The 22,177-nt window shown below is 39.2% G+C and overlaps 1 protein-coding gene across 1 annotated transcript in view; it reads right to left on the bottom strand.

Annotated features, from left to right (window-relative positions):
• raver2 (ribonucleoprotein, PTB-binding 2) overlaps positions 1–22,177 on the bottom strand; it is an 87,410-nt gene that overhangs the window by 47,840 nt on the left and 17,393 nt on the right. The window contains exon 2 of the mRNA XM_031283817.2: positions 18,879–18,945. Within this exon, the coding sequence (XP_031139677.1) occupies positions 18,879–18,945 (67 nt within the window). The remainder of the gene's footprint in view (positions 1–18,878; positions 18,946–22,177) is intronic.

The raw sequence follows: 22,177 nt of genomic DNA, 5'->3' as shown, positions 1-22,177 counted from the left end.
ACAACAACCTTCCAGCTAGCAAGCTACAAGCTAAAAATGGCAAGTTTTGAAGAAAATTTGGATCACGCAATTAGTTGCAGCCCTAATGTGATTCAATGTAATCTTCACCTCTCACAGATTAGTGAAACTGTGCAGCTGTGATAATGTCTCACTCACATGCACACCAGTGAAACCAGAAGGTTCTGTTTTCTCATATACTACAGAAGGGTATCTATGAAAAATAAAAATTTTAATGACAAATTGTCATAGTTAAATTAATACATTTAAAGAATCTAAACAAATACAATAGAAATAATGCTACATTATAGCTCTTTTGGTATCTCACTCTCTCCATATTTCCTTCTTACACACACACACACAAATGAGAAATATGCATATTCAAAACTGCATCATGACAGTACCTCAGGGAGGCAAGACTTCCCCTTGTGATGCACTATAAAGACCTAAAACCAGCTGTGTGTGTGTGTGTGTGTGTGTGTGTGGAGCTAAAAGAGTCTCAATAAAGATAAATGCACACACTACATTCACATATGCACACACAGGATTCATACATGCACACACAGGATTCATAAATACACAAACAGAATACACAAATGCGCACAAAATTCACAAATACACACACAAAATTTAAAAAGCACAGAAGATTCACAAATGCATACAAAATTCAGAAATGCACACAAAATTCAGAAATGTACACAAAATTCAGAAATGCAAACATTTACAAATGCACACACGATTCAGAAATGCACAGGACAAGATTCAGAAATGTTTTTCTGATGCACACACAAATATATCTTGATTTACAAACTGCTTGCGGTCTGTGAACTTCACTGCATTTGTGTGTGAATTTTGAGACTCCCCTGACTTGGCTCGACACAGAAATGCCTTTTTTTAAACAGGGAATGATCTACAACTAATCAGATATCTCCCTTGTTTTAGCCAATCACAAGAACGCATCCCACGTGGGGGACTTATAAGCCAATCACATGAACGCGTTCACACCGCGCTATATGAATGTGGGTGGAATCATCCATTCTCGTAGTTATTCACGTAATGTTTTGCTCAACTTTAGGAGCTCCACACAGCCTGACGAGAAAGCGGCAAACTCCATACCCAGTGAAAGTCACCGTTTCTCGGTTATTGGACGAACGAGGCTCGGGGCTCCGCGGAGCTCCGGAGCTGGCTGGCTGCCAGCTGCCGGCATAACTTTCGTATATTTACAGTTTGAATTTCGTCACGTCATTTATAAAATAGCTACACCAAGGTCTTATAAAGCTAACTATGGGGTCCAATTTCAATTTAATGCATTTTTGTGAACATTAGGGGTCTCCTTAGGAGGAGCTGCTAGCTAGGCTAGCTATGTGTCTCATTTAATCCTATGGGAAAGATCGTTGCTACACTTTTGGCATACTTTTCGTATATTTACAGTTTGAATTTCGTCATGCCACTTATAGAACATCTACTCCAAGGTCTTATAAAGCTACCTATGGTGTCCGATTTCAACGTAATGCTTTTTTGTGAACATTAGGGGTTTCGTTTCAGAGGTCTAGGCTAGCTAGCTCTCATTGATAGAGCTCCATCCAGGCTCTATCAATGAGACTCGCGGACAAGAGGCGTTTATTTCCCCGATCGTTTGTTTAAATAACTCAACACACATATCCATTATAAGAGTAACTGGAACCTGTGGTAAGAGATTGCGGGCGTAACAAGCTCGCTGACCGCGCTCTCACTTACACACAGCGGCCATTTAGCAGGAAGAGGGGAGCTGCAGGCCCTGGAGCTCTGTCAGGGCAGCGGCGTTTGGTAGTCCATTAACCCAAAAAATGGTGACTTTGCGCGGGTATGGAGTACCGTGGGCTGCCAGCCGTGACGGAGCTCCATATGCCTCCCAGCAGGCCGGGCGGCGAGGCAGCAACACAGGCAGCACCGGCCGCTTAACTCCCGACACACAGTCGGACAAAATTTGCAATTAGCCATCAATTTTCGTAAAACGGCCCATATTTGACCTCTACATAGTTGATTTCTCGCCTAAAATGTTGTCAGAAGTGAATTTAATGATGAATAAGATGGTGAAAATTGTTAAAAATGTCCCGTTGTTGCTCCGTCTGCAAGTTCCGAGTTGGCAGTGGGCGTGACTAATCAAGTACACCTTGACAGACTAGTCTTTCTCTATCACGCTGAATCCCCCACGTGGGGTGCGTTCTTGTGATTGGCTAAAACAAGGGAGATATTTGATTGGTTGCAGAACATTCCCTGTTTAAAAAAAGTGCAGTGAAGTTCACAGACTGCAAGCAGTTTGTAAATCAAGATATATTTGTGTGTGCATCAAAAAAACATTTCTGAATCTTGTCCTGTGCATTTCTGAATCTTGTGTGCATTTGTAAATGTTGTTTGCATTTCTGAATTTTGTGTGCATTTATGAATTGTGTGTGCATTTCTGAATTTTGTATGCATTTGTGAATCGTCTGTGCTTTTTAAATTTTGTGTGTGCTCATGTGTTTGTGTGAATTGCTGTGGTCAGCTGGTTATCATAAGTTCTTCTTATCTTTTGTGTGAATTTCTGAGCTCCTTAAACAGAAAGCAATGTTGAGAGCCTTGATAACACTGTGACCAGAAGTATCAGACAAACACTAACATTATGTGTATGTGTGAATCTAGGTGTACAGCCTTGATTTATACAGAAGCTTTCCACCAAAAGAGTGAGGCCATGTGAGTGAGACCATGTGTGTCCGTCCGTCCGTGTGTGTGTGTGTGTGTGTGTGTGTGTGTGTGTGTGTGTGTGTGTGTGTGTGTGTGTTTTCTTGTGCAATGGTGTAAACCACAGATAAGACCAACACCTCTGACACAAACTCTGGTTACTGAAGAGAGAACCTTGAGGGTTAATACACAGTAAGTGATTATGACTTAATGAGACATCTGCATATTTTTCCATATTTCAGAGATGCCTGCCTTGTTCTAAAAAACATTATTTCTGATTGTCAACAGGGAGCTTAAAAAGTGTTTATTTGCCACAGCTGGTTCAAAGTTATTTACATGATTTCTACAGCAGTAACTCCTATTTTTGCTTACATTTCACAAAGTGTTCACCATAACTGCACTTTTCTAGGTCTTGGTCAGAGCTGCTGTTGGTATATGAAGATACAAAGATTCCACAACTGGAGGCAATAATGGACTCCAATAAAGCCATTTTTGAAACCATAACCCTTAACTGTACGTGACTCCATTCCATTTGCATAAATATAGGAGGTACAGCCCATGCACTGGCCATCACTGCACAGCTGGTGGAAGTTTTTTTTAAAGAATTTTTGCACACCAGTGAACCCTCCTATACCCGGTCAAGGTAGCGTTAGCAATCATGCGGGTCTTAGCCATCAGAGCTGACAGTGGTGCTGGGTCTCCAAACTTGTTGCTTATTGTGGATCACTATTCAGTCACCCATCATTACTAGCTGACACCACTGACTCTTGCAGAGTACCATGAGAGCATTCAAATGAACCAGTTGGAAGGCAGATCCAAGAATAAACTATGACAATCGGTACTTACTGTATGTATGCTAGGCTAGCCTCTTCTAGCAGTTAAAAGTCAGAAAGTTGAGTTCTTCACAGGCAGGGTCCAGAATTAGCACCATCCACCCGCCAAATGCTGGTAAAATATGCAAGTGGCTGTTAGATTTGCTCCACTCACCAGCCAAAATAACAACGGTGATCTATTGAGTGGCTGCAACCGTCATCCAAACACAGCACATGCAGATTAAGTAGCTAAATGGGTGGCTAATCACCTAGGGTATTGATGACCTACTGTACTTTAGTTCAAAATCATTATCCTGTTGTGAACGTAATAGGGAGTGGAAAGATGCAGCACAAATAGAGCACACCAAATACAAATGACTTCAAAAATAGCCTATAAATGAACAATAGTCCAAGGTTTGGTAGTTTAGGGGTGCGGCAAAGATCACAGGGGGTGCGCAAGTCTTTATCTAGTTTGAGGTTGAGGTAAAAAAAAAAAAAAATGTTAAACAAATTATGATAATACACCAGAATATATAATTTATACAAAAGTCTGTATAAAAACTATATATTTTTGTTCTCGCTTAAAATTGTAGGCAGGGCTCAGCTTTTCTTAGACATGAGTAGGGGGGGCGCCAAGGAAAAAAGGTTGGGAACCACTGCTCTACACAACTATATTTTAAAGAATATCTAGACTGTTGGGGAATCAAAAAATATCATAAAAATGTCCCCTGCAATCAATTAAACTGAGTGCACTAGTAGGTTTATTGAGATGGAGTCTTTGTGCATGAGTTACACCACTGTATACACAAATAAATGTTATCTGTGTGTACATCTCTGCTATGTATGTCTGCATTTGTCAATCTTTGACAGGACAGTCTGGCATTATAGTATAGATAAATGAAACCATATTTATTAGGGTTGTCACGATTTTGATTTTAAATCGAAAATTAATTGTGAAGCGCTTTGATTTCGACTATCAATTAAAATCAGGATCAGCGATTCCCCCAGTATTTTTTTTTCCCTCTCTCCACCCCCGCCTACTTGCTCACATCTGACGGAAAAAAACAAATAGACACGGCGTAGCTTACCGGCTGGTAGCATGCAGCTAAATACACAGGTTAACGATAGCTTACCAGTAGCCTGCAGCTGCATGGCGACTGCAGGAGTCGGAGATGACGGAGAAAAAAACTAAAAATCCTCCTCCTTCCCTGAAGTCATCGGTGTGGCAACATTTTGCCATTCCCGTGAGTGATTTATGTACAGTAAACAAACAACGAAGGTAAAGCATATGGGCTCCGATGGGACTTCATGGCGTGTTCGTGTGCATCTCTGTAAACTAATGGTGCTTTCAACTGCTCCTCGTTAATTTAGAAAATTCAAACTGTTCTTCTGCTATCTAGTGGCTCTTAATGTGGCACTGCCATCCCCGCTAAAAAGAAAATGTAATTGAATCGTGGATTTGGAGAATGGTAACACTCCTAATATTTATGCATGGACTTGTGGATGTGAAATACAGGAACAATGAGGCAGCTTCTGGTGTAGCCATAATTTCACAAAAGAAAAATGTGATAGGCTCCATTATTGACAGTCGTTTTCTAAGGAGGCAACAATAAATCTGGTGAGAACCGGCAAAGGAAAGAGAACTATCACAATCCCCATCATCATTGTCTTCTTCTCTTGGTGTCAAACATGAGCAGGTTTCTTTAACAAGCTGAAGTGTGTGCATGGGGGTACTTATCGCTTCATTAGCTACCCATAGAGCACTTGGCCTGATGAAACTGAAGAATTTAAAATAATGAACACACACATAAAAGGAAAAGCACACGCAAAAACATGATACAACATATTCACATAGTCAGCCTGACAGCAAGAGTTACAGTAACAGGGCATGTGTTCATGTGTGTGTGTATGTGTGTTCAAAGATAACAGCCGCATCACATTTGCGTGGCCTCTGCTGATTTACATTTAGTGATTCAGAAGGAGACAGATGGACAGATGATGACAGAGAGGGAGAAAAAGAAAAGAGGGGCGGAAGAGAGGGAGTGCAGGGAAGGAAGGCGAGAGAGAGGGAGAGTAGTGACAAGCTGCTGTCCAGGGAAGCAATTAGACGGACTCGGCTGCTGTCACTTAAGACAGGAAGATGGAGAACAAAAAGTGGAGAGAAAAAAAGAAAAAAAAAAAAAAGAGTAGTGTGGAGTCTCATAATGGTTCTGTTAGCGGGTATTATGTAGTCCTGTGAGAACAACCCCAAACACTCACAAAAACATACGTCTTACTCCACTGACTGAAGGGTCAAATCCTTAACTACAGTACAATTATGTCCTAATGTGAATAATAACTCTTAATGTGCATATGAGTGCTCAGAAGTCTTCAGAATTTGTTCACATAAAATCTTCTTTAGCCTTATTGTTACAAAGCAAAATTATGATGTTCACACAAGACTATGTTGGTTTTCATTGCTTAATGTTTGTGAATGTCACTCTGAATGTATTTCTTTGCCCATGTAAACAACTTTGAATTGCCTTTGTGCTTGAAATGTGATAAGTTAATAAACAGGCCTTACATAACCATAAAGGAACGTGCTATTTGTTTAATATGTCTGACGTTAGAATATAGCTTTATGACACTGTAATACATTTAGGTAAATCAACAATATTTTTAAAGAAATTATACATTAACTGTTAACCAACCAGTGTCTGCTCCAATTAAATTGACTTCAGTAGTAACACGAAAATACCATTTAATGCTTCCAAAATTGTAGTATGTTTTTTTGTTGCTCTAAATGTTAAAAATAATTAAATGTAAACATGTTTAATTTGTGAGAAGATTAAAACAAATTGTGATCATTTTTATCAGATTTACATGTCACAAACAGCAATTTTACATAAATTAGGTATTTTCTTGGCACTTTTGGGTATAAAAGTAAAATATACAGTATAAATATTAACTTCTGCCATGCAAAATTTGAACTATAGCCGTTTTGAGGAGGCACAGCCCATGAAAGCAACAACGCTAATTCTGCAGTATTTTTTTACAAAGTGGATTCACCAAAAAAGGGACGACCCACGATTCTTAAACCGTGCTGTAGCAAATGCCATAATGTCAGACTTTTCTGTGAGCCGATTACATTTTGCTGTGTCACCTCTTACTTTTGCGAAGCACAAATTGTTAACTATATATAAAATGCTTTGAGACATCCATAACTACCAATATAAAGCAAAGAGCAGACAGCCAAAACTTTGCAATGAAAAGTGATTTTAAGGAATTCATGAGCAGAATTGTCCTTATATATTTGGAATTTATTCCAATTCAGACCCCACATTCAATACCCAACCCTATTGATGCCTCATATAAGGAGCTTAATTTTTTTTCCAGACATTTGCAGAAACCCCAAGGCAGTGAATCACAGCCGTTTCTCTGACGGTCAACTTCCACGTTCTGCTTTCTTAACCAAATGCAGCCTTCCAGACATCACAAAGATCTAACAGCAAAGGTAATCAACTCTCCATTCAGCAACGTCATTACCAGAGGAAAAACACAAACCAACAGTAACCCAAAGACATATAAATGTATCTTTGTAGGGAGGGAAGAAAGAGATTAAAGCGAGAGAATAGCTTATTCGTGTAAACATCAACCGAAAAAAGAAGGCAGTAAAAACAAAAAACAAGGAAGAGCTAAATTAGTGTTCTAATGGAACAATAAAAAACAGTACAACTGATGGATTGTGTGCTGCAGGACAACTGAACCAATACTTGTTCCTTAGCTTGTGCATTACATCCACACCGTCACACACACACAGAGTGTCAGGCCAATGAGCTTTTTGCCAGCATGTGTTGTCTTCATTGCTGGACAGTGCAGCGACAAACACAAAGGCCTCCATTGAAAGGCCAGGATTCCCAGGATAAACCCTGCCATTGTATTTCGAGATCCCTGGTTCCGCAGCAATGCCGAATTAGTACACATACCTCAGGACTTGTGGTGGCGGCGTCATGTGGAAGCGGCTGGGTCACTGTGGCTGGTTGGATAGCTTGATGCCTACAGATTCCCAACAGGCTGGCAGACAGCTTTATCTGCCTGTCTGTGGGTACTAATGTAAACAGGTGCATCTGTGTGCCTTTCAAGCTGCCCGTCTGCCTTCCTGACTGAGCATTCAATTCAGAGCTAAAACCAAAACAAGCCTCAAACCTCTTCCATAATCAGTATTGAAAAAGGAAAGTTTGCCCAAATGCCAACTGTCTTTCTGACCTGCATGTTAAATTGTTTTTGGATCTCTGAAATTTGCTCTTGAGGGAAGAATTCTTGTGAAAATAAACTTCTTTTCAGCTGACCTGTGAACCCAAAAAATTGTGGATATAAATAGTAACAAGTTGATTTAAACAGATCGCAGCCTAAAGCCATTTAAATTATTGGCAGTGGAAATGGATCATGTAAGATAGAATTTGATAATGAGAAATAAATTGAAACTCATCAATGTGCAAGTGAATTTTGTTTGGCCTGTTCTGATGAAACTACTGAATTAAAATTAAATGGGCCTGGATTGAAACGAGAGCTTTTCTGCCTTATATGGTTTGCCCATGAATATTTAGATTAGCTGTGCGCCGATTGGTTGAGCGAACCACATACACATACATTGGAGACAAGACAGCAGTCCTCATATTTCAGACACTGCAATGTTATACATTGTTAGTTTGCTATTTTGTTCCTAAATTCACTTCTGATACTTTTTATGTGAGAAATCAACTATATAAAGCTCAAATATGGGCCATTGTACGAAAATTGATGGCTAATTGCAAATTTGGTAAGACGTGCTCCATACAGTCTGACGAGCCCGCTGCTCTCCATACACAGAGCAAAGTCACTGTTTCTGGGTTACAGGACTACCGGGTCTCGGGGCTCCGCGGAGCTGGCCAGCTGCCGGCATAACTATAGTATATTTACACTTTCTAAGGTCTTACAAAGCTAACACTTTTGTCTGATTTCAATTTAATGCATTTTTGTGAATTTCAGAGGACTCGTTAGGAGGAGGCTAGCTAGCTCTCATTTATAAGCTCCATCCAGCTCACTCGCGGACAAGAGGCGTTTATTTCCCCGATTGTTTGTTTAAATAACTCAACACACATATCCATTATAAGATTAACTGGAATCTGTGGTAAGAGACTGCGGGCGTTACAAGCTCGCTGACCGCGCTCTTACTCACACACCGGCCATTTAGCAGGAGAGAAGAGGGAGAGCAGCGAGCTGCAGGCCCTGGAGCTCCGTCAGGGCCTCGGCATTTGGTAGTCCAGTAATCCAGAAACGGTGACTTTGCGTGGGTATAGAGCGTCGCGGGCTGCCGGCCGTGACGGAGCGCCATCTAGCTCACAGCGGCCCGGTTTCTGTGAAGGAGGACATGCCGGGGGCGAGGCAGCAACCATCAGCAGCATCGGCCGCTGAACTCCGACACACAGTCAGACAAAATTTGCAATTAGCCATCAATTTTCGTAAAACGGCACATATTTGACCTCTACATAGTTGATTTCTCGTATAAAAAAGTCTCAGAAGTGAATTTAGTAATTAAATTGCAGACGAACAATGTTTAACATTTCTGAGATCTGCGCGATCTAGATTCAGAAGACTAAGCTGACCTCAGGCCAGTGGTGTAGCCAATGTAAATTTTGGGGCGTTACTAAGATAGAAGGTAGAGACAAATAAGGTAGGAGTTGAGGAGTTGATGTCAACTTTTAGCTTTGTTGAGATTCGCCCGTTTTCAGAGGCAGTTTCAAATTTTGAGATTTGCAGAAGAAAGAGGTGTCAATGGGATTTTGAGGTTCTATGTATGTCATTTACCCACCAAACTGTTGTTATTCAACTATGACAAGGTAAAATCAGTTTTGAATTCTATCACCCCTTTAAAGGCTTCTGGCAACACGTGAGTTGAAATATTTAGTATGTGAAGCCCAACATTTAAATCAAACATGAACAGAGCTGTGAGTGTGAATAGGTCAAATGTGCAGCCAACACATAATCTGCTCTGATAATGAGATTTATATCCAGCACTGGCAATCCCACCACAGAGTAATGTGAGCATGGAGACAGATAATGATGGATGCTTAACTTTTTGAACACAGGCCAGGGGCCAGCTAACAAGCTGCTGGTAAAGTGCCTCCAGTTTGCTAATGGTGAGGAAAGGACGCAAGGAAGGAAAGAAGCATAGGGGAGGAGGGACTGAGAGGGATGAGGCAGTAAGATGTGGGAAGGAGGCATAGATCAAAAGGACAGTGAGTGGATTAGCTACTTTTAGAGGGCATGTCGTGGCTAGAAAAAAGTGTTATGGTTAAAAAAAAACACATCAGGAGCTCAGGAAGAACAGAGGTGCTGGAACTGTGTATGGTTTGTGTGTGTTCAGAGGGTGAGTGTTTAAGGAAAAACCATCATTAGCTAAACCATCGAAGCAACAGCCCGAGGCAAAGCCGGAAATGGAGACACAGAGGCGCGCACACAGACACACACACAGACACAATGACCTAATAAGTCCAACGACGAAGGCCGACTCAGTGAACTGATATGGTCATGATGTGCAGATGCATGCCAAAGCTGTTCCAAGCAGTATGTTTCAATTAGATCAGAGGTCAGAGACGAGCCAGGAGAACTAGTTACCACACAATAGTGAGAAAAACACCCCCAGAGGATTATAAGACAGATATAGGATGAAAGTTTATTCCTTTTGTTACACCCAGGACATTCAATTAGAGCAAACACAGCAAAAAAGTGTGTACTATGAGCAAATAACCACAGGGTCAATTATTAATGCATCCACAGAAATAATTATCTTTGGTATCATTAAACAGGCTTTTCTGTGATGATTTTCTGTCATATCTACAATGTTATGTTGGATTTTCATGTTAAACGTTCAAATAATGAGGTAAACATATTTTAGACAAATCCCTGTGAGCTAAAACATTCAGATTTCCAACTATTCTGAACGCTCCAGTTTCAACAGTTTTTTCTACTCTCGGCTAAGTCTTACACAACTCTAAGCGGGCCTTCTATGATTGGTCATCTGCTCCAAGTAGGCAGGACAGAAGTGTTGTTTTTTTTAAGCCACTGCTGTGTTAACATTGTCGCATGTAACTCAATACTAACGGCAGTAAAATGTTATCTTGGCTGCCAGTGTCGTTAAATTCTCCCCAATTCTGGGTCACATTACTCCTGAAACATTTTCTGTTTTTGTAGTATTTGGTTTAAAAGCATTTATTGTGATTTTGGCTGAGGAAATTGCTGCTATATTCTATTAGCGTCTACTGCGAACTATAGTAGCTACATGGTTAACGGCAGTAAACAATGTCATCTGGGCTGCCAATGTTGTTAAATTCTCCCCAATTCCGGGTCGCATTACTGCTGAAACATGTCCGATTGGGTAGCGTTTGGTTCAGAAGCATTTATCTGCGATGTCTGACGGTAGAAAGTGCTGCTTCGTTCCACCAAACACTTGGCCAATGCTGGTCATTTCTCCCATAATTCTGGTCACTTTACTGCTGGGACATGTCCGGTTGTGTAATATTTGGTTTAGAAGCCTTTATTGGTGATTTTTCAGGGTACAAAGTCCTGCTATATACTCCGTTAAAGTAGCTCCAGCTGCAACTAGTAAAACACGGAGCGGAGGCTTTGGAGTTTGCAAGAAGCACGCTGGCCAATCAGAGCAGACTGGGCTTTTTCGGGAGGAGGGATTAAAAAGACAGGCGCTCCTACAGAGCGTCTCATACAGAGGAATACAGGTGCAGCATCCATGAGCATGAGAAAAATAAAGTGGTTTTTTTTTACATTAAAGCATGTAAACATGTTCTAGTACAAACACAAAATGCAAGTATAATCCTGAAAATGCTATATAATAGTTACCCTTTAACTTTAATCCTATATCCCAGAAGAAACCAGTTACAGTAGTAACTTAAGTTAAGTAACTTAATCATATTTACAAAACACCAATACAAAAGGTGAATCTTATTAATTAACTACAGAGGTCTCATATATGAGAACTTTACCAGAGACAACTAAACAAAGTTCCTCCTCGCCATCATTGTTTGCCTTAAAGGGGACAATTTTACAAGTAAGAGCAGTTTACTTGTCATGAGTAGCACTGCTTAACATGTGAAAGCATATATATCAATAGATAATATCTTCTGTGGCTATGGATCATGTCTAACTAAAAAGTTTTCACAAACAATAGAAATGATGGCCAAAACTATGAAAATGAAAGCTTAGAAGAAAAACTGTATTTTCAATTAACTAGTGTCTGTTATAGGTCAGTCTATGTGAAGTAACTCCTGTATCTGATATGTCTAATAATCACAAACACTGGATTTTTGTTACAAGGTTGGAGAGAATGTGGCGGACCCAAATGCAGACAAATCAGGCAATGTCGAGTTCAAAAGGTTTAATAACCAAAATCCAAGCAGAGAAGAAAGCTGGGCAAAAATATATGCAAAAATCCAGGAATCAAAAAGACAAAGAATACAAAAACAGGAGTCCAAGACAAGGGGTAGACTAACATTAACTCTCACAGAAAACAATACAATGATCTGACAAAGGACAAGGGGAAACACAAAGACTAAATACAGAGGGTAACGAGGTAACAAGAGGCAGGTGACACAAGGGCTGGGAAACAGGTGAAAAACATCAGGAATCACAACAGCGGGAAAAAAAAAACCAAAGGACACAAAGTAAAACAAGACAAGACAAGAAAGAAAACCAAAGTGTCAAAATAAAACAGAAAACCGAGCAAAATACAAAACAGACCACCACAATAAGACAAAACACAGAACAAAATAAACCCATAACAATTTTCATATATAAAGTGAAAATGAAACTGGTGTAAAAAAACAGGGGTCCAGTCTTTTGTCTTGTAACAACAAAAGGAGTCCCCACACACAAACGCACACACTTTACCTTTTCAAAACACACACACACACACACACTCCCAAGTGACAATCTTAGCATTCAGAATATTTTTGAGTCCTGTGAATGCTTGACTGTGTTTTTATGTCTGCATATGTGATACACTTAGCTCAGGGAATATGTGTGCATTTCACACCAATTATAAAAACCTCTCTCCACACAATAAAACCATGTGGCCGTTTTCTGTTCCCCGGGTAGTTGTCATTTTTAATCCAAACCTACTCGACAGCAGAGCCTGACCCATATGTGATGCTTAAATAACAGCCATTTTATTTTAGCTCATTGTTTAAGTTAATCATTTTTGTGTTGAAGTATGGTGACGAAACAAGCTTATGTTGATAAATAACATATTAATGATTTTTGTGATTGTAAAACCCAATTATCTATAAATAGGCAAAACACAAAACACTATTTCCATGCCATACACTCTCTGATAAAGCATTAATCCCATAAACTTTGAGACATTACAGAATAATTTATTTGGATGACACTAAAACCTTTGTGAACTTTTTTAAGGATTTTCCACACAGAGGGAACTTTCACTCCCTTTCTATGATTAATATTTCATTGTATGTTTATTACACAGCCCAGGGGCCGATAAAAACAGCAGAAAGATGTATAAAACTAATTTAAATCCAATTTCATCCAACTGCAAGCTAATTTAACTGATAGCTGATAGCAACTGTGTTCTGCTGTAGTTCTGCCTCACAATGAAAAACCACGGCTTCTTTTGAGTATTTTGAGCTCAATATTTTCTCTATCAAAAAAAATCTGTTTTGTGTGCAGTGTAAATTCTCCAAGAGTGTGCAGTGTGAATTTGATGAAAGATTCTCACCATGCAGCGTGATTTGTAGGCAAATAATTCCACCTCATAAAAAATTTAACATTTTTATAATTCAACCTTGCGGGGAAATGTGAGTGAACCCGCTGACCTTGAACAAATTACATTAAAGACAGCTACGTCTTGTAAAATATGTGAACAGATTACCAAGGCGGCTAAAACTAATTCCTGGCTAATTCTCTGCTGAGTGCTCAGCAACAGTATGATCTGAGATTGATTTAACTCCCTCTGTTCGTCCTTGTCTCTCGCTCTCACCTCCTGCTGTTACACTGAGCAAAAGTACCGCCCAACTTCTGGATTAGCTTCTGTTCTTTACAAGAGTCATACTGGGCCTACTTTTTTTTTGGCTTGGCTTGAACCCTGCCCAAAGCCAATGTTTATGTCAAAAACTCTCTCACCACCTGCTGATATTTATGGGCAAGTGATACTACATTGCCAGGTAGCCTCTGTTACCTAAGCATTGATTGTTTTTGTTGTATTTTCCTAGTTTTTGTAAGTCTTTGAAATGATCATTTCCTTCCTTTATGAAACATGATCCTTAGGTTTTCTGTCCATATTCTAACCTGGTTAATAAAATCTGTGTGCCTGTCTTTTTACCAACAATAAAAATTAGCACATTTGTTTTTACAGGATAAGGAAGAGGTTTACCAAAGTACTATAGGCGTTCCCGTACAGGAAAAAAACAACAAAAACACTATAATAAGGAGACAGAAAATAAATAAAACAATGATTATTTTGTTAGCATTAAACAATTATGACTCAAGGGGTATGTTATTGTTAAATGCTAACAGAATAATCATTTTCATTTCATAGTACAGGGGGGAGTGACAGGCTGCCGCTGGAAATCGGAAGAAGGATGGGAAATAGTTTTAACATGACTTTAAAATTGACATCCACCGATCCAAAATGCTTATGTTATCATTAGTTAGCTTGTTCTTGTTTCCTAACTGCGTTGCAAGTTATAGAAGTTAAGCTGGGAGCTTCATGGAGACAGCTAGAGTTAATATTAGCTGCCCCACAGCTGTCAGAGTTAGCCTTGACATCATATATTATCTTCTAACATCTGCATTCTCAGTAACGTGACAATCTGCAAGAAACAGGTTGCTTATAAATCACTAAAATAGTAGTGACAGCACCGTTTGGCTTAGTTATCAATGCCATTAGCATCGTGGCTAACACTATGTTACTTAATTTATAGTCTATATCCTCGACGTTCCACTTCCGGGATATCTCCATTGCCGCTGGAAATTCCACCGGATTTCACTCATTTAGACTGGATAACCTTTCTGTTGGCATTTTAAACTCTGGTCGATTTATGAGGACTATGGTTAACCTTTTCTCAGATCTCTGCAGGGTAAATCCAGACAGCTAGCTAGACTATCTGTCCAATCTGAGTTTTCTGTTGCATGACTAAAACAACTTTTAAACGTACACATCTTCCACCAAAACAAGTCCCTTCCTGAGCCTATTTTGCAGCGGCACCGCGACTTTTCTCTGGTGCGTAGCACCGGCCAAGACGATTGTGATTGGTTTAAAGAAATGCCATTAAACCAGAGCACGTTTTGCTCCCATCCCCGAATGCTATGTGGAGTAGCCAGACTCTCCTCCAGAGCGCTTTGGAGGAGGGTCTGGCAAAGCGAGACTACTTACTTTATGACAAATTGTGTCGGCTGTGCTTTGTAACATGATGTTAGCCTATACAACAGAGCCGCTTCAATACACTTGTTAGATAATGTCTCATTACAGAGTTCTCTGTTGATTTGGGTTTGTCACTGTCGACATTTCGTGGTGGAAAATGAATATAAACAAAGCACCGTGCAAGAAATCCAATGCGCCATGACGTAGGTCCCCTTTAAGGCCAGACTAATGTTGGAAGTCCTTCTAGTGGACAGAACGTGTAACAACAACCATATGCTTATAGTGGCATTGACAATGCATAAGCCTGAGTAGTGTAGTACATATTAATAACAGGCTGCATTTGAGCATTGAATATTTAAAAAAAATAAATGAAATTCGAATGGTATTATAGAGGAAGATTGACATCTCTAGTGCGTAAGAGCTAAATAAGCAATACTTAACATTTTCAAGGGTTGTTTAGCTACTCTTTATCAACGACTGATACTACACAAAAGCAATTCAGACTATATCCTGATTTCTAAGCCCTTAGTGTCAGGTTGTGTTTCCCAGGAGAAATGTTCCGCTTCGCAGATGCAGCAACAACAAAAACTTTGTTAAAATAAACAGGAAATGAGGAAATGCTGTGTGGTTAGTGTTAGCAAACACAACAGCCATAAGGGTCAGAAAGTACCACCAACAAAAACTCAAAATTATGAAAAAGGATGCCAGGGTAGTGCACACACTGTGATTTATAAGTGATCTCTGTTAAGTGCAAATCAGAAATACTTCAGTGGTAAGAGCACCGTGCAAGAAAAAGGTTTGGCTGAAATAGATATCAATGAAGCAGAGAGGGAGAGACAAGAAGAAGCCTTTGTGACATGAAAGTCATATACAAAAATGAAGCGAAGGAACGCTCTCATATTTACACTTTCAGAAATGAACAGATGACAAAGAACATTTTCAACAATATTATCTCACAACTTGCCATTGTACTCTTGCCCTAATTACATTTTTCTGTTTCACAAGATTAAAATTGCTGCTGAGTTACTGTCCTCACTCAAGTGAAAATAATCAAAACAATATCCCTGAGTCTGTATGAGACTGTGGATCTCCATATACAGTGTTGGCATATTTCCCCTTGGGTAAACAAAGAAAAAATATACACAACGATGTGTTCCCAACAGTGCTGAGGGTCTGGGCTTTAAAAGCTTCACATTCTAAACTTTAACACTTTTCAGCTCATTCGCTTAAAACCGTTTTAACAGAGTGCTTCTCTTCAAATGTATCAACAAATTTTTTCAATTTTTTTTAAAGCTGTGAGACTTTGAGAGGCATAGAAGGTAAAAGAGACAAAAGACACAGAGGGAAAGAGTGAGTCAGACTGTGAACACTTGGTTGGGGTGATGATATCCAGCTGCCATGAAAACTGATCCGATGGCAACACACACACACACACACACACACACACACACACACACCTTGAACACAGAAACACAGCTTTGAATTTGTTATGACACATATTAAACACACACACACACACAGGCATGTATACATCAGCACAAACACATACATAAACACAAGGGTAAATCACATGAGGGTGAGGTTGGATAGAGGTCTGTGTGGTGTTCGGAGTAAGTGACAAGGCGACAAGCCACGGGGTTACCGGATCAAGAAAATATTCAATCCTTCAGTGCACACACACACACACACACACACACACACACACACACACACAGTGAAAAGCTACAGAGGCCTGAAATCAATCCTCCACGCCTCTAACTGAAGCTGTCGGGGATCTCCCACCACACATACATGCACACTTACACCAGCTCAGGGAACAGTGTCCATCCCACCTTAAAAAAATCCCATTGGTACTTATTTCATTAGGGTGAAAGTGTTAATGAGCAGTGTCACTAAGTTCAGCTGTTGTTCCAGCAGGAGCTTGTCCACAAGAAAAAACCAACAGTGCAGCTCCAGCAGACTGAAAGGTAAACAAAAAGGTTTCAATAGTTCCCTGATTAACAGTGGTTTAGCTTAATGTCCAAGGTCATAAAATGTGTTCTGCAAGTAAGGGCTACTGCAGTAAAATAAGTTATAACATACTGAAGAATTTTTTTCCATTTCCATTTAAAAAAAAGGTCTCCAAAGTGGAAACATTTGATGATAGTGGCCTTGTGTTGTACAGTAAGAGAAAAACTTTAAAAAAAAAAATGACAAAGCCAGGATGGCCAACAATGTGCCATGGAGAGTTAATAGTGTGCAGGTTATTCCCCTCTACTTGAAGTCTTTGGTTATAGTGAAATTCTGCAGATTGTTGGCTCTCCACGGCTGAGAGAGAGAGATAAAGAGCATGAAGTGAGAGAGAGGAGAAAGAGGGAAGGAATGTGATGCCATCACTATGGGTTTGTTAGGAAAACCATAACTTCAACAACCTGATGTTCTTGGTGCTGGATTCCCATCCTACTCCACCAACCTCAGCACATCAGAGACCAACGCTACCACAGCGGGCTAATTAGTCAAGAACCGTGGCTGTCGGTTCGATGAGGGCCGGTGTTTCATCAGGTTCTCATTTGCTCCTAAACCCCATTAACCTTTTGGACAGACTGGTGCTTCGATATCTCAGCTGTTTACAGCTTCCCTCTGCTTTCTAAAAGCATTATGTTTCAGGAGCTTGGCTGACCGCACAGACTAAATATAGTCACTATGTAAGATTTCCCTGGAAAGGGAGACACTTAAGGGGCAAGGGGGGGCTGCTGTGTGTGTGTGTGTGTGTGTGTGTGTGTGTGTGTGTGTGTGTGTGTGTGTGTGTATAAAGGTGTATAAGATGTGAAAAACCCTTTATAAATGAGACACTTTCAAACACAGAAAATGTACAGATAGAATAAAACTATAATTGACATGTGTCTAAAACATGGTTAAGAGTTAATTTATGGATGTAGTGGTTAAGATCAACATCACTGTGAGTCTGTGCATACTTGTGTATGTTCATATGACATATTACAGGTTATGCAACCATCATTTGTGCATATACTGTAAAAACTGATTTTACAATTTGAATCACCAAGCTGCCAATCCCATGCTTCAAAAACCTCTTTTCTTTATTGTACAACCACTTAAACTGAACCCATCACTGACTCCTCATGCTAGTCCACTTAAGCTCAAATCACCCAACACATTTTGCAATTGCTTCCACTAACCAGCTATCCTGTTTTTAAGTATATATACCTGCAGAACCCGTCCATCCTGATGAGATGAATCATTTTAAACTTCAACTCCAAATGATGTTGTTCAAGACACTTAGATTCCTCCCAGTGAAAGGCAAGATATGACACAAAAAATATAGAAATCCATAAATGAATAATAGCAGTAGTAATAATTAATAATAATAAAAAAGATAAAGTCTTTGTAGAAGTCAAGTCAATTATATATATAACCCAATATCACAAATTTGCCTCAAGGGGCTTTACAATCAGTATATCATCTGACACACTATCTTTAGGCCCTCTATTTGAACAAGGAAAAAAGGTTTCAATGTTTTTGTTATAACCGTTTTACAGAGGTCTTTATGTACACTTTATTGTATTAGACAGCATCCATTTTAGCTAGGTGTAGCTAATTAAATTGTATTTCTAATTAAATGTAACTTGAACTATAAATACAAATGGGTAATGACAGATATGATGTAGGTGTGTGTGTGTGTGTGTGTGTGTGTGTGTGTGTGTGTGTGTGTTCTTTTATGTCTATCTTTGTGAGGACCAAGCTTTAGCCTGAGACATGTCGGATGGTCCTCTACTCTCCAAAGGGCTGTTAAGAGTCAAGACTTGGTATTGGGGTTAGAATTAAGGTTTGGTTTACAGTTTACAGGCATTTAGTTGTGATTGTTAAAGGTTAGGGTTAGGAAATGAATTATGTTGGTCAGGGTCCTCACAGGTGTAGGATGTGCATGTGTGTCTGTATGTCTGGTTAGGTGTGAGTTTTACCTGTGCCTTTGTTACGGTCCACAAAGCAGTACTTCAGTTCATATTCTTTCAGAATCTCGTGGACTTCCTGTTAAGAGACAAAAAGAGAGACACAAGACTTGAGCCTAGAGATCATCAAGATGCCAGAATAAAGTCTAAACTATAATTTTATTAAACATATTTTTTATTTTTAAATCTGTCAAGAATAATGACAATTGTCATAAGTTACCATAGTGATGTCTTCAAATTATGTATTTAGTGTGACCAAAATAAATAAATAAATAAATATACTTTAAGATTATTCACAAGAGATATTATAAGAGAATTTAAAAAATCTATCATGAGCACTTTTGGGTATTTTATGTGATTATTCTGATTATAAGTATTCAAATATGCACTATGACAACTTGAGTTTAGGTAAATCTTATATAATGGATTTTTTTGCCCATCACACCTTATTTTTCGACACTTAAGAAAACCCTTTTCCTTCATGACAAACACTTTGATCGGAGATTTCGCCAATTGCAGTAATTTGACTCTAACCGGTAATTATGGGTTTTTTTATGTGTATTTTTAAGATGAAAAGCTTTCCATCCCGTCAGGCTCATAATCACAGCAGCCCACAACACTGCACTCCAATCCACAAGGGGAACACACACACACACACACACACACACACACACACACACACAATTTATTTTTTAAAGTAAAGTGTAGTCCACTGTCCTGAAGAAAGCTCAGCAAGAGATCCTCAGTTCCTGTCTGAGTGTGTTATGAATGCCACTGCTAACTCTGTTAGCCTTGGTACCTTCCTGATGGGTTTCACTGTCGCGTAGATACACAGAGTCTCTACTGCACACAAGTAACTGAGAGCACAAACTGTTCAGAGCTTGACAGCAAGTGTTTTTTTAGGTATGCTCCTGTGATATGAGCAACCTTGTGGATCCAGTCACAATCACAACCTGTTAAACAGTTCCAGATCGAACAGGAACACAGTGTAGGTGCAAGGACTGAGCAGTGAGCAAAAAAAAAAGAAAAGAAAAAGAAAACAACAGGCCACAGTCTAAACTCTGTGTCACAGGAAAGGTCACTTCAGCATAGAGGAGCCATTCTTGTTGAGTGCTACCAGAGACAAGATGTAATGGCCAGTCTACAGCGGTATGATGATGAATATTTCAAACTGTTTTATCCTCAGATACGAACACACTTAATTCACCATGATCATGTCTGCATAATGTGGAGACATTCTCTCCCTCCTTACTTTGTCTTGTACACTTATTCCCACCCCTTCTCTCATTATGTTACCATCCAAATCTATTAAAACCATTGAAATGTAGTAAATACATGTGAATTGCATGCATTTTCAAGAGCTAGTTCAAAACAAATAAATAGGCCTCATAAATTGGCCTGAACATAAACAAAATGAAATAAAAGTGAAATCAAGTATTCAAGAACTGGTTAGTATGTGGGAGGATGCGACGGTTCTGTATTGTCTGCTAATCTTGCCAAAAACCTGCGCTTTAATTCACCATCAGCTAAATGCTGACCAGGTTTTATGTTTCCATTTAAAGAGGAAAACAAAGAAATGAACTTTGCATTATTGTAATGCACCAACTCATGGTGATACAATGATCACCTTTCACATAAGAGTGAAAGCAGGTTTGACATTTCCGCGTGGACAGAAAACATTTCCAATCCCATTTATCACATCATTTATATAATGACAAAACTAAAAATCTACCTTAAGTGGTCAAATCATTATGAGGTTTTCTAATACATGTTTCTCTTTTTCTGTCTCTCTAACCACCATTCAGCCCACTCGTGTACAGGGAGCAGGCATGTTCCATATCAGTGAAGGTCATGCAAGGCAGCCCACGCAGAGGGTCAAGCTCACTCGCCCTTAAAATCAGAGCGAGCTGCAATCGCTGAGAGGGACAAAGGGACAGAGAGAGAGAGAGAGAGAGAGACAGAGAGAGAGAGAGAGAGAGAGAGAGAGAGAGAGAGAGAGAGAGAGAAAAGAGGTGTTTTGTTTTTTGCTCCATATCAACTATCCTGCTACAAGAGAGGAAGCAAAATTAGTCTGAGGGGGGAAAGAAAGAAAGAAAGAAAGAAAACACCTGAAACCAAAACAATGAAAATGTAACATGTATTTGTCTGTAACTGAGTCTTTATATTATTCTCTAAAAAACAAGTGAAAAGTGTGCTTGTGCAGTGAGAATTTTTAAACCAATAGAAATTGACAATATAAGGTAGGTTTCTGCACTAGAATCAAACAAGCTGATTTACTTTGAAAACAGGCTGACTTACTTTGAAAACAGGTTGACTTACTTTTACCACACTGGCAGAATTGATTACTTATTTTAATAAAAATAAGACTTTAAGGACTCAATTACAGTAAAAAATGACTTAAAAGATTATAGTTTTTCCCCAAGTGAACAAAGTTTTAAGAGGTTTTCCAAACATTACCATGCCAACACATTTGTGCCATTATAATACAAGGCTTTAGATAATTTAACATCAAGGCCAGCTCTTGCTCTTATATACCTGGCAGTCTGAAGCTCTGTGCAGTGTGGTTGCCTGGAAAAGGCATTTTTCCATTTTACTTTTAGTTTCATAAAACGTCCCCGAATTCACCAGTATTACTAAAAAGACTGTGAAACGGTTGTATTTCCTATAAATTCTTTACAATAAAAGTCCCCCGTTATTTTGTTATTTAAATGCTTTTATTATGATTTGTGCCACTTGTGCTATGCCTATGAGGTTGTCTGTTACATGGACTGACAGTTTGGCTTGTGTGTGTATGTGTGTGTTGGTGTTGATGATTTTTATTTTATTTTACATTTATAGTCAATTGTACTTGTATTGGGCTAAACCTGTATGTACTATTATAATCCTTTTATCTTTTTAGGTGTGACATTGTACGATCTGTCCAGGGACAGCAGATGTATATCCTTTTGGCTAATTCTGGCACATTTTTATATGTATTATTAGTGTGCATTGTCCCTGTTAAATAAACCTGAAATAAATAAATAAATAAATAAAGAGGCAAAATCTGTAAATGTTGAGGCTTCAGCAGCAGTAACGTTAACGCGACTCCTATAAGCGAACATAAAAGTAAAATAAAGCAGATATAATATAGAAACTAAACTTTACCCCATAGAGATTCAGTTAGAAGCTACAAACGTACTGAGAGCTGAGACACGCTGAGACTTTTAAAAACGTCTTTCTCTCCTGCCACCTGTCATCCTTATGTCGGCACACAGACAGACTGTGGGCAGCGATTTTTCAAGTCATTGCACGTTTCTAATGTATGATTTATG

This window comes from Sander lucioperca, chromosome 11, assembly GCF_008315115.2.
Source record: "Sander lucioperca isolate FBNREF2018 chromosome 11, SLUC_FBN_1.2, whole genome shotgun sequence".
Lineage (NCBI taxonomy): Eukaryota > Metazoa > Chordata > Actinopteri > Perciformes > Percidae > Sander > Sander lucioperca.
The sequence above is the reverse complement of the archived record's forward strand: the minus strand, read 5'-3'. Positions and strand labels throughout refer to the sequence as shown.